General features: G+C 39.6%; 2 protein-coding genes and 1 long non-coding RNA gene across 6 annotated transcripts in view; 2 read left to right on the top strand and 1 right to left on the bottom strand.

The window, feature by feature from the left end:
• The window catches only part of LOC308584511, a 158734-nt gene that overhangs the window by 34430 nt on the left and 110869 nt on the right, over positions 1–13435 (top strand). The window lies entirely within an intron of this gene.
• Positions 1–13435, bottom strand: part of GEN1 (GEN1 Holliday junction 5' flap endonuclease) — a 90315-nt gene that overhangs the window by 31619 nt on the left and 45261 nt on the right. The gene's annotated exons all lie outside the window — the stretch shown is intronic.
• SMC6 (structural maintenance of chromosomes 6) overlaps positions 1–13435 on the top strand; it is a 34026-nt gene that overhangs the window by 6870 nt on the left and 13721 nt on the right. For all 3 annotated transcript variants that reach the window (XM_081189011.1, XM_081189010.1, XM_081189012.1), the window contains exons 5-17: positions 660–796; positions 2344–2405; positions 2991–3071; positions 3756–3857; positions 4428–4547; positions 4632–4730; positions 5823–5969; positions 6239–6327; positions 7942–8112; positions 9320–9498; positions 10819–11020; positions 11933–12047; positions 13242–13402. In XM_081189011.1, coding sequence (XP_081045137.1) covers positions 660–796; positions 2344–2405; positions 2991–3071; positions 3756–3857; positions 4428–4547; positions 4632–4730; positions 5823–5969; positions 6239–6327; positions 7942–8112; positions 9320–9498; positions 10819–11020; positions 11933–12047; positions 13242–13402 — 1665 coding nt within the window. The remainder of the gene's footprint in view (positions 1–659; positions 797–2343; positions 2406–2990; positions 3072–3755; positions 3858–4427; positions 4548–4631; positions 4731–5822; positions 5970–6238; positions 6328–7941; positions 8113–9319; positions 9499–10818; positions 11021–11932; positions 12048–13241; positions 13403–13435) is intronic.

Below are 13435 nucleotides of genomic sequence, written 5' to 3'. Positions count from 1 at the left end.
TTGGAACTGTTGCAGTCTGCAGATGTTACAGCTTGAGTGTTAGGTTATGCCTTTTTTCTTACCCTGCCTCCTGGTCTAGAAACATTGGGCACTGTTTACTGATATTTGTGTTCATTTTTACAAAGGTGTTGTGTACCATGAATTAAAAATATCTTCCTTGGCATAAGGCTTAGAGTCCTTATTTACTATTTCATAAAATACGCTGCTTGATTGTAAAAGAAACAAAGCGGTTTACAAAAAGATAAAACAAGAAAATCAAGAAAAATTCACAACCATGCTTTTAAACATACAAAAAGTTAAAATACTAAAACAGATTAAAATCTCCTCAACTTCTGAGCTCCTGGGTGGGCTTGTCTAAACAAGAATGTTTGTAGCAGGCACCAGAAAGAGTACAGTGAAGGTGCCTGCGTGATCTCAAGAGTGCAGGTGCTGCCACACTTTACAGCTGCGGAATGCGTCTAATGTGGCACCTGTAGTATTGCCAATTCCGCCAATTGAAGCGGTCTAGTGGGCACATGTTGGGTAAGGCAATCTCATAGGTGACCTGGTTGCAAGTTGTTAAGGGCTTTATATGCTACTGGCAACACCTTGAACTTGGTTAAAAAGATAATTTCTTGAATTTACATGTTAATTAAAATCAGCTCATTTTTTGTCTTCAGTTCTGCAGATGTTTCAATAACGCTGCGAAACCGAGGTGAAGATGCGTTTAAACCACAGCAGTATGGTGACTCTATCACCATCAGTCAACGCATAAACTTGGAAGGACATCGTAATTACAAACTGAAAAGCAGCACAGGTACTTTTAATTTTTATGAAGTATTCAAAGAAGCTCTATTTTTAGAAGAAACGTGAGGTGAGCTGCCTTCTTTCTTAAATACAGTAAGCCCACAGCTTGTGTGCATTTAACTTGTATGCATTCAGGCTTACCTGCATGGCATTTTTTTGAACAAAATGAAAAAGGGGGTGGGGTTCTGGGGGAAATGAAGTTGACATTCCTACCTGACATTGAACCTATTGACTCTGCAATTTTAGGCACGATCCCTGGAACGTAACCCCCACATAAGTTGTGGGCCTCCTGTATCCTCTTGTAAATGTTGGTATAACATGAGCATGCAGATACCTTGTATTGCTCAATATTTTTTTTGTTGGACTGCTTTGGCTTGCTTCATCATTAGCAAGGGTAATGATAGGATTGTGTCTGCATTATACTGGTATCTACCACGACGTTGTAGGCATAGTAATAAGTCAGAAGGATTGGCCTGGTTTTTCAGTCCTCAGGCTTCCCTGTCGTTGTTACTAGTCCATCTGCATTCCCCAGCCTAATCATTAGTATTACATCAGTTTTAATCTAAATTGTACACAGGGAAGCTCAAACAATTTTTTTAAAGGGGCAAATTAGGAAAACTCAGGATTGTTTCTCTTCTTTTTGTCAGATTGTCATCCTTGGTGTGAGTCTTCTTCTCTATTCTCTCCCCTATCACGCATTTCTGCGGTTGTTTAAATAAAAAAGGCATTTCAATTTTGTTCCTCCTCCAAGTCACCTTCTGTGTCCCACTCTTCTTGCTTTGCATGTCTCCCTCTTGTGCCATGCCCTACCCCCCCTTTGTTATGACTTCACAGAGGAAGGGGAAAGTGTAGAAATCCACTGCCTTGCTGAACATAAACATGTGATAAAGCAACAGGAGAAAGCCTTGGCAGTAGCTGCAGAGCAAGCTCCTCTGGCCCTTCCTCTACTATTACAGTACAAGTTCATAAAAAAAAAGCAGCAGTGCTTTCCACGGTACATTAGTTGTCCTGGCTGTAGCCAAGGCCATAGAGTTGATTTGCCCTCCCACCTCAGTGGTATGGCCTGGTTGTGCCTCACGAAACCTAAACTGCCGAAGTATTTTGCGCACCCCCCCCCCCCCGATCTCCTAGAGATGCCTTTCTCGAACATTCAGCTTTGCATAGGCCTAGACTATGCTGGCTTTTTCTTTTTCCTCCTTTGTTCAAATTTTGGTCCGGCTAATGTTCTCCTCTCCCGATTACTAAGGAGTTCTATAAAAGGCCAGCCACAGAACAGAACTAAGGAAACAGTAGAAGTAGAGGTCTCCAGGGGAAAAATCTGGTCACACGGTTCCTGCGGTCTGAGCAGTAGGAGGGATCATAGTCCATTTGGGCACCAAGACAAAGCAACATCCTGGACATTTTTAGGGGGAATGGAGGGTATATAAATGCGATAAATACAAATAAGTGTTTATTCTCAGCACCAATATTCTGTTCTACACTAAAGGTATAATTTAATTGGTGTTACGTAGTAATTTTAAAAATCTGATTATGGTTTATTCTCACTTTTATATTCAGGTGCCATAATTTCATCCAAGAAGGAAGAACTTACTGCCATCCTAGATCACTTTAATATCCAGGTAAGTCTAAATTTGTTTACTTCTACATATAACACCTAATAGATTTTGAAAAATTGATTTGATTCTCTTTGCTTAAGGGTGTGTAGACAATTACTGCAGCTTATGATTCCTCCCCTCCTTGAATTGAAGCCCCTATGCTCAAACTCTTATAGCAACTTTTCGTGCGTCACGAGAAACTGGTTTTGGGTGGTAGTGACTGAGTGTATTGTCAAAAGGTTCCTCTGGGTGTACTGTTTGCAGTGCAGTTCTCTGGATTGTGGCCAGTGGTTATGTGGAATTTGCATTTGTATTTTAAAAACAAACTTGCCCGTTAAAGCTCTTCTGACATCCTGTTTCAGTGAGCCGTTTGTGACTTCTCAAATTCTTAAAATAGTAAAGGTGCCGTAAAGGAAAATCTTCATGAACTTTTATGTGGTTACGCTTGAGATAAAAGCCGTTACGCTTGAGATACTGTTACAACCATAATAATAATTTATCTTGTCTTGCAATGTTGAAGAGAATTTCTGAATTTCAAGTGACTGCTTACTTAAATATTGACTACTTGCCAAAGCTAAAAAAAATAGTAAGTGACTTTTGTTGTTGCAGGTGGATAATCCTGTATCTATACTCACTCAGGAAATGAGCAAACAGTTCTTGCAATCTAAAAATGAATGTGACAAATACAAGGTAAACAAAACTACCATATGATGTTGTCGGTAATCCATCGGGGAGTGTATGGGGTGTTAGTAGAGGGGTAGTACCTCTGGTGGGGGACATGTCGTGCTTCTTCTGGGGTAGTTTGTCCACCTTTGGTCCCCACCCTCCTAGAAGCTGTCAGTATGCCCAGAACATATTGTTCTCTTTTACTTTGGACCACATCAGCGCAGCTGGAGGGGGGGGGGCTTGTTGTCTGGGCAGCCCAGGACCTCCATTCGCACTGCCTAGGCTTGTGCCCCAAGGAGGTCACTTCAGTGCTGCTAATGACTTCAGTGCTTCACCCTTGGAAGCACACTCCATTGTCTCTTGAGACAAACAGATACCAACAAATCCATTGGACATGACTCTTCCTTGTTTTGAGAAGCACAGCACACCACTCTAAGGAATGGAAAGTCCATGTGTGCTCTTCTTATTCAGATCTTGAGCAGCTTGAAGGGCTTGATGAGTATATTGGAAGCATGCACAAAATTTACATTCAGTGGATAGCCATAGTGCTGCTTCTTTATGTTCTTATCGTGCACATGTTAAGTGAGGTGGGTGGAGCGGGTAACTAGGGCTTTAATGAAATGTGTAAGTATAAATGGACTGCATTCATAATTCTTAGTCTTTTAGAAAGTCAGTTATAGAACATGAACTTGTGTTTTCTTGCATTAGTTCTTTATGAAGGCAACACAGTTGGAGCAGATGAAAGAAGATTATGCATACATTATGGAAACCAAAGCAAGAACTCATGATCAGATTGAACAAGGAGCAAAGGTATTATAAACAGTAATGTTATGTTTCCCAGGCGGGAAGGTAAACGGTGTTTCCGTGTGCTGCTCTGGTTTCAGTGTTCTGTTGCGCTAGAAGCGGCTTAGTCATGCTGGCCACATAACCCGGAAAAACTGTCTGCAGACAAACACTGGCTCCCTCAGCCTGTAAAGCGAGATGAGTGCCGCAACCCTAGAGTCATCTGCGACTGGACTTAACTGTCAGGGGTCCTTTATCTTTACCTTTTAGTCCTACAAAATAAATTCCTAACACTGATTTATTCTTCATGAAGCATCATAGTCACTTTTTAAAAATATATACTATTTTGTTAAAGATTTTGTGCAAACAAGCAAAAGCAATTACAACAGAATCTCATACAAATGATTTTGTAAAAACACAACTGCAACTTAAAGAAACAATGCACAGATGCAGTAAAATCTTTAGTAACATACATAATCTGATACTGAGCTTCCTAGACAGCTCCTCTGGGTTTCTTCTGTCCCTAGTAAACACTAAGAAATGGACCTAGTATTTGTACTGCTGTCATATCCAACAACATTTTGTGTCTCTCCTTAGTATCTTGAAGAACTTCGGAAGCGTTTTTTGGAGAAGGAGGATCGTTACAAAAGTATTGCTTTTGTGAGTGAAATGCAGAATGAACTGAAGAAGTTACAGCACCAAATAGCTTGGACAATGGTAATTTGTTGTTTCAGTACCTATATATGGGTTTAAATTGTGTCATATTTATTGTGTGATGCTTACATTAATCTTACATTTTAGGTGAGAGACACTGAAAATGAAGTTGAAACACTCAGAGATGATATTGGCGCTCTAGAAGCAAGAACTGGAAAATTTGTTGAGAAAGTAAAAGAATGGCAGGTATATATGCATTTATTGCAAATACTGACTTGAATTGCTTTGATTCTCTTGTTCAAGTGAAGCATTGTTTTTGTTTCTTTAATGACTTGGCGAGACTAACACAGCCAGTTTAAAAATCTTACCTGTACTCTTTAAAAAATAGGTTAGTGTGACTGGTGTCTTCTGAGACTGCACCACAAAATGTCAGATCTGTTAAGCAGCCTGCTTTATTGTCACCTCTCACCAAAGCCTTAGCCTTCATGCAAGGATCACAAGAAGAAAATACAGGTGCTTCTTGTACAGGTCCACATGAATGCCCTTGCATGAGCTATTTGGCCATCTAGTTAAATGTGTGCTACTTGTGAGCTTTCTCATATAAGTAAATTGCATTTAGAAGACGAGAAGCAAATATTTCAGTTTTGAGTTACTTTGAGTTACGTGTCAGCTTTGATCGGCTTTTGTATATAATCTAATAAATGATCAACAAAGATTTTGTAGAAAATAATTCAGTGTTCCTATTACTGCCCTGTAATAGTTGGCATTTGAGCTGATTTTTTTTGTTTACATGTGTCCTTTAATGAAGCCAAGTTGAGACAACCATTTGGTCAAGAGTGGATACCACGGCCAGGCCGAAGCCATCGATAGGTCTACCCAAACCACCTCTGGTTGGCTGCCATCCCTGGCCAGAACCTAAAGTGTAGCTTGGATACGATGCTGCTTAGTTGATCAGAAAAGGGCAAGAACAGCTTCCTGGTATTTTTGCCAGGGGCTTCATCTTGCCCAAGGCGGCTGGGATGGATACCCTGGCCCTCTTTTGTGTCAGAAGAGGACTCCAAGATTGAAGTACTCACAGTACTAGGCTGCCCATCAGTTTGTACTAGGCTCAGCTGTAAGGTTCCCAGTTAAAACCAGAGGCCTGACATTATGTTAATGAAATTCAGAATGAAGTGTTGTCTGGAAAGTAAAAGGTGATCATACTTCATCTGCAAACTGTTGACCCTTTCTCCCGTTCCAAATCATGGCTGATTTGTCTCAACTTCCTTTGGATCATTCTCTGCACATTCACCTAATTTCCCTGGTATAATGAGATTTCTGATTGTTTTCTCTTTTCAGACTAAGGTAAAAGATGCAGAAGGAAAACACAGAACTATGCAAGACAAGCTAGAGAAGATAACGGAAGAAGCTCAGGCATTAGAACCATCATGTGCTGCTTTGAAAGCAGACGTTCTATCTAAAAGAAGAGCAAAGAATGATGCAGAGGTTTGTGGATGTAAAGTTCAGACTTAGAAGTTCTGTAAGAATTTGCCACACACTAATGGTCTAGGCATACTTTAGTATTTTGTGCAGATCTGCACTGAAATCAGACACACAGATTCTTTTATCAGCAGAGTTGAGTGTCTTGGATTGTAAAAGGCATGAAAGCAGAGTAATGGGTCAAATGAGTATAATTTCAAAAAAGGCAGAAGAAATCTCTGCTGTAAGTTTGTTCCACTCAGTTGTTCACCAGAGTTTTGCTTTCCTTGTTTAAGGCAGCATATAATCGGTCTCAAAATGAATTGAAACGCTTGGTGAAAGACCATGAACAGCTTTGTAAAAAAATTGAGGAACTGAAGACCAGGTAATGTTTCATTTTCTAAATATGTTGTATCAAAAAGAGAAGTGAGTAAACGGGCATTTTGTTACCCAAAACCACTATATATACATATTTATCTGAAAGAAACATGTAATGACAAACAAGAAGTTGAAACATTTCTCCTCTATGTTATCGATAATTTCCTAAAAATTCACTTTATGTTTAAACAAGACTGACCAAGTTGAAAACAGAGAAGTTGAAATTTATTATAAGCAACCTTTTTTATCTCTTGAGTATATATCAGCTTATTAAACTTAATTATATTAAATTTATTTAACTACTTTTTAAACTCCGCTAAAACTGTGCTCTGGTTATCTCACACTTTGACTACTCCTATCTTCTATCTGGCTGGCTGTTTTGGAAACTTCATTGCAAAATCAAAATGTCCATCTTCAGATAATTATTTTTTGTCAGAAGCCTTTAATGCCACTTCTGCATCATGCAGAAACTCTCCTTAAATGCTTTTTGCGTCCTTGCTTCATTAAAGGAAAAAGAAAACCCTTATGAGGGCCCCCTCACTTAAAGATGCTAGCTTTTCTTTTTAGAAGTGCCACAATCACTTGCCCATTTTGGTTTTCCTTTTCTGGATTTAAAATACCCTTTTTGATATTGGGTAACTAGTACTTTAGCATTATTCCAAATGCAGCAACACTATGTGTATAATGGTACTATGATTTGTCAATTGGACAAATCTCCCAGAGAAGCCCTTTATTATTATTATTCATATTATTACTATTTTACAACTGCTACTGGACTATCCACCAGAACCACAAGTTCCATCAGCATAGATGTGAAGCTAGCCCCCCACCCCCTGAACAGGACCTTACTTTTATTTACACAGAGTCTCATTTGCTATTTTGTTGCCCATTCAGTCACTTTGGAAATACCCTTTTGGAGCGCTTTGCTGCTTGGGTTGTAAAGATCTTTAAAAATTGGTTACTCCACTGGAATCTAGATAAATGTATAAGCATCTTAAATAGCACTGATCTCTAATAAAGATGAGTGTGGGGGCTGGCTGCTTACTTCCCTCCTTTGTGATAATTTTCTGTCTCCCCCTCCTTTCTGCTACTTGTTTGTTCATTGCTTGCTGATCCATAAGAGGATGTGTCATTTGGTATGATAGCTAAGTGTACTCTGAAACCTTTGGTGGTAGACTTGATCAAATATAAATCTGCCCACTTTATCCCCCTTGCCCTGTTTCCTCTCTCTGTTTTCCCCATTTTCTATTTAGAGTGTATATTCCTTGCAGGCAGAAAGATGTCTCTTAAGATGCAAAGAGTGATGTATAAATAATAATTATATAATTAATCTACAGTGCTTTGCTAAAAGCAGGTAGAAAAGCACATGCTGCTGCCTTTTGTTCAGAGAATGGTAAACAACATAAGTCTCTGTGGGATTTTAAAAATCTAAATGCAGCCTTAAAATCTGTATTCGTGTTTATTTTAAAATGCAAGTGTGAAACTGTGGCTAGCCAGTTTTGATTAAACTCAAATGCTGCATGCATAAAAGCTGCCCCAAAGGAAAGATGTATGTCACTAAAGTATTCCTCCAGAGCAGCTCTTTAATATAATACTGTGTTTGGTTTGCATGATGTTACAGTGCTGAACAAATTTCGGAGCCTGAAACGTTGGAAAAACAAGCAAGAATTGAACGAGCAGCTAAGGAAGAGCAGTTAAGGACACTTCTTGATCAAGAAGAATCAAATGATAACCAAATAAAGCAGTTTCAAGAGGCTATAAAAGTATACAAGGAAGAGGCTTCGAGGCTTAAGTAAGTTTTTGAGATGTAACTGTGGTTATTACTTGATTTGTGTTTTGTGCTATGTTGGGCTTCTGAGCATTTATTTTTCTTGCTCTGTGGACCACAGCTTCATTCAGCTTTTTCCTGCCAGGCATATTTGTCTGAGGAGAAGCATGTATGTTCAACTCTTTCTTGGTTAGTTTTGGGAAGGGACAAGGGATCGTTTCAGTTTCAGTTCCCTGTTGTTTTTCTTCAAGGGGTAGAGGTGATTGCCTTTTTGGTAAAGACATCTGACATCCCACTTTTCAAACAAACATCTTTTTTTAAAAAAAATGAAAAACAATAAAAGCAGTTATTTTATAAGCTTCCTCTGGAGAAGGGCACCCAAGGTACCAATTTGGAGAATGTGTTATTAAATAGAAATGGCTTGCAGTTTTTTTCAAACAGCTTCCTGATGATTAGTTGGAATCTTCTTTCTTGTAAATTGAAGCCATTGGTTTGGGACCTACTGTCAAGAGCAGGAGAAAACAAGCTTGCTCCATCTTCCATGTGACAGCCCTTTTAGATATTTGAAGATGGCTATTTCCTCTCAGTTGTTCCTTTTTCAGGCTAAACATACAGAAATGAAGCTCCCTTATTTTGGTCATTGGATGTGGCATGTTGTTTACTTATTCTTGTTACAGTGAAACCTTGGTTCTTGAACCTAATCCGTTCTGGGAGTCCATTTGACTCCCAAAACTGTTCAAAAACTAAGGCGCGGCTTCCGATTGGCTGCAGGAGCTTCCTGCACTCAAACGGAAGCTGCGTTGGACATTCAGCTTCCAAAAAACATTCGCAAACCGGAACACTTACTTCCGGGTTTGCAGCTTTCAGAAGCCGATTTGTTTGACAACAAATCAAAGCCATTCGGGAAGGTATGACTGTATATTAATAGTATTCAAATGTGCTTGTTTGTATGTTATTCTATTTTTGTTTTGCTATGTTACTATGAAATTGTTTAGTAGTGTTTGTTTGAAATGCAACCCTGTTTCTTTGTTACAAGTCACTTTGAGCTTGTTTTTGTGTGTGGAAAAGTGGCATACAAATAAAGTGAATCAATGATTGACTTGGAAGCCCTGCTAAAGCAATTGTACCTTATAAGCAATCAGGTGGTGTGCAAAAGGCTACCTGTTTCTATGAAATGGACTAGGCCTTAATAATAATGCATGATATTTCAGTAGCTTCTTTGTTGTTTTAGGAAGGAAGAATTGGAACTGAGGCAAATATTGGATTCTCAGGAACGGCAGCTAAAAGAGTTAAAGGAGAGTAAAACAGATCAACTGAAAAGGTTTGGACACTATATGCCAAAGCTCTGTAAAGCAATTGAAGAGGCTCACCAGCTGGGGCAGTTTAAATACAAACCATTAGGACCCGTAGGTAATTTATAATTCTCCTTGTAAATAATTTTTAAACATTGAAAAGTAGACTATGGATACAGCATCGCAATTTTAATGGTTCTCAGATTTAATCCTGAAATAGAAATAGTAAACTTTGTGATTTCTTGATGTACGTCCATGGCTGTGTTCTTCTTCACCAGGATGAATAAGGAAGTAATTTTCTTTAGGTCTTGAGAAAAATGGTGACAGTGGGAGACTCTTAAATTCCTATTCCCCAACTATTTCACAGTCTTAGCTGTGCTTTTATAACCCTCTTCAGATATTTGCACGAATCGCCTGCCTACCCCTGCCCCCATCCCCAGTTTTACACATTGCAGTTAATCTGCAAGTTAATGTACAAGTAGTCCATAGTTGGTCTATAAGTAGTATACTGACCACCAAGTAGCGTGCATATATTGAGGATTTGCATTTTAAAAACAGACTACCATGACTTTGTTGTGGTTTTTTTGCGTGCTTCAGTATTGGGAATACTTACTCTTGTTTTGTTTTGGGCCACTGTGTGAAAAAAAGATTTTGTACTCGGTAGGCCTTTGGTCTTATTTAACAGGGCCGCACTTGCGTTCTTAGGAGTGGCTGGCCACCTTTGCTTCATTGTAAAGTGGTTTCAGCCTTGCCAGGAGGTTATAGCTTGTGGATTTGCATTCATTTTAGTGGAATAATCTTCTGGGAAGTTGCTTTTAGAATAAAAGTTCAAACCTTTTTTGATATTTGTTGCCTTCTATAGAAAGGCAAGAACTTTACACTGAATAAAAAATGGAAAAAGCAAGGATAAGAAAAAAAAATATTTGGAAAGTGTATTGAAGTTTTGAGGTATTTTTTTTAAAAAAAATAAACTGTGCCATTCATAGGCCAAGATAAGCATTGTCTCTACTGTTGGTTTCAAAGGATTTAAATCTCCTGCATGATAGAAACATAGTCACAGGCCCAAACTAAATTTGACATTAATGGCTTGCAGGTATGTAAACCGCACATTCATTACATTTTAAACAGCCATTGCATATGCACATTCAATCTCTCTCCCCCTCCCTCCCTGATTCCCGCTCCCCACATAAGCTGCTATTACTTTTGGATGTGGAGCTCCAAAACTCCTGCAGTGGCTACTAAAAACCCCCATTCATGAGCATTTAAATTGCTTTGATGTCTAGTTTGGTGAACTTCTGAAAATGGAGTTACCTCCAAGCTACCTTTTATATTACTATGGCATTTTCACACAAGAGGGGGTGAGAACTTCAGGCTGCGGTGTTCAGATGGTTTAATGTTGACATTACATACAATGCTGAGACTTTCTTCTTGCATTCAGGTGCTTTTATTCATCTGAAAGATCCCGATTTTGCGCTGGCTATTGAGACATGTTTAAAAAGCTTGATCTCGGGATTTTGCTGTGATAATCATAAAGATGAACGAACTTTACAGATGTTAATGTCCAGATTCTGTCAACCTGGTTCTCGTCCTCAAATCATTGTTAGTTCTTTCCAAAATAAGCTTCATGATGTAAGCCAAAGGTGAGTGTATCTGACACGTGGTCTGTGTAAACTGGAATTTTGAATTTTCATTAAGGGTTTATAGTTATGCTGCATTACTGTTGAGGGTCACTGATAGAACTATTGATTTAATGGTAACTTAGATATTTGTTATTGTCACCCTTAGTTCTAACAAATATTATGGGACAAGATACCTTATTTCAGATAGTATACAAATGGTTTCATTTCCCAGTTCTTTGACAGCAGCCTGTTTGCAGAATATCAAAGTTCAGTATCTAAGGCTGCACACCATAAGTATTTTACTAATAATTAAACCCACTGAACTCAGTGGAAGTTATGTTGGAATAAACACGCATAAGATTGGGCTGTAAGATTAGTTATTGGTTATGTAAAATTATTCATAATGTTAATGAACTTGGCTGCTTATGCTGATTTGCAGTGGAATCAGGTACTTCAGTCTGAATTGCAACATATCCAAACACTGATACAGCTTTGAGCTGATTAATTAGAATTCATCTTGCTGTATTCGCTTCTGTTCATGGAAGGACATTTGAGCCAAGTGAAGTTTCTGCTAATGAAAGGCAGAGAAGCCATTTTTGTTGGTTCCTTTCCCCCCCCCCACCCTGTGGCATGGGTGGTGGTGCGAGGGGCTGCACAAAACAGGAGGAATCAGCAAAGGTTTCCAGAGTTCTGCACTGATTTAAAGACCCCTTTGCAAATAGAATGACTTCATCCATGCGGACACACACACACACACACACACACACACACATCATTTTAGATAGATTTTCCAAATATGGTCAATATATTTACGCTTCTGAAAATGTAACTGAAATGCTCTATATGCCATGTTTTGTAAGACTGCAAGTGAAGTGACTGCATTGTAAGAACATAAAATAAAATACAAATTCTACTGTCCTTTTTTTGTAATAGTTCTGTTGTTCATCCTGAATTCCCGTCAGTCTTGGCCGCGTTAGACATCGATAATGCAGTAATAGCCAATTGCTTAATTGACATGCGGCGTATAGAAACAGTCCTGTTAATCAAAGTAAGATTTTATTCTCATACCTCTAGTGCATAGAAAGCCTTACTTGATGTTTCTATAACAGTTCAGATAATTCTGTATTACCTTGGACCAAAGATTTTCAACCTTTTTGAGTCCATAGCTCCTTTGACCAACTACATTCTTTCTGCGGCACCCTTGTGGGGCTCAGGAGCTCAGTTATGTCACCCCTTGCCTGCAGAGCCGGCAGTCTCTCATGCTTTCTCAAACACCCTCCCTTGTGGAGTGTTCCCTCAGCCGTCTCCTTGGGAGTCCTCTGGGCAGCCACTGCCACTGCTGCTGCCCCTGATCTCTGAGCTGCCCCCCTGGCCCAAATAGAGGTGACTCCTCACACTGCTCCACAGGGACCTAGGACTTTCTGTCCAATCCCAACAACAAGGGCTGGACTCCCTGGCTTGCTTGCTTACTCTGAGGCCACCTCAGCTCCTGGCAACCAGCACCCCCTGACCAGCCCCAGAGGCACCATTCACCTGCAGAGTTTGTAGCTAGGGCTGCTGCAACAAACAGTTGTGGAAGCCATTGGGAGGCAGAGACATGAGAGGACATCAGAGGAGGGAAGGAAGGAAAGAGGGATAGAGGCCAGTGTTGCCTGCAGCACCCCTGACCATCGTTCAAGGCACCCAAGGGTGCCACGGCACACTGGTTGAAAACCATTCACTTAGACCATTCACTGCATGCTATTTCTATATCACATGTAACAGAAATAATTTTAAATGCCAGGTGCTTCTCAAATTGACTTGCTGGTTATGTTAGAGAGAGTGGAGTTTAACAAGATGTGAGATTCTTGCAGTGCATCGGAAAAGCTCGTTGGTTTCTGTCTACAGTTTCAAGAGAGATTGGCAGCTGATTTTATTTAAGGCAGGTAGACTGTAGTAGCCCCACTGTTCTCTCTCTGCAGGGAAGAAATATCCATGATTCTGAGAGAGGGAAAAATTCTGCTGGGAAATATGTCACATCCCCTAAAGATGCATGCAGACAAGACAACACTCCAGTGTGTGTTATAGTTGCCTACTGGATATTTTAAAGGACAGTTGCTCTGTGACTGACAGAAAGTAGCTTAATGGTCACATTAATTAATTAGTATATTTAAAAGTTGAGACATCAAGTTCCTTTTTACTCAGCTCTGAATACTCCAATCTCAGAGGAGAAAGTTTTTGTTATCCATGTTTCCCCCCCTAGAATAATGAGGTCGCTCGTAGAATTATTCAACGAAACAATCTTCCGACAAATTGTAGAGAAGCTTTCACTCGTGATGGAGATCAGGTGTTGCCAAGACAGTATTATTCTTGTGAACATAATAGGCCCCACATCCTCAGCAAAGATGTGGAGGCAGACATAAGGTGAGCATCAGTTACTTACTAGCTTTCTGAACA

Source organism: Podarcis bocagei (genome assembly GCF_964188305.1).
Source record: "Podarcis bocagei genome assembly, chromosome: 3".
Lineage (NCBI taxonomy): Eukaryota > Metazoa > Chordata > Lepidosauria > Squamata > Lacertidae > Podarcis > Podarcis bocagei.
The sequence above is the reverse complement of the archived record's forward strand: the minus strand, read 5'-3'. Positions and strand labels throughout refer to the sequence as shown.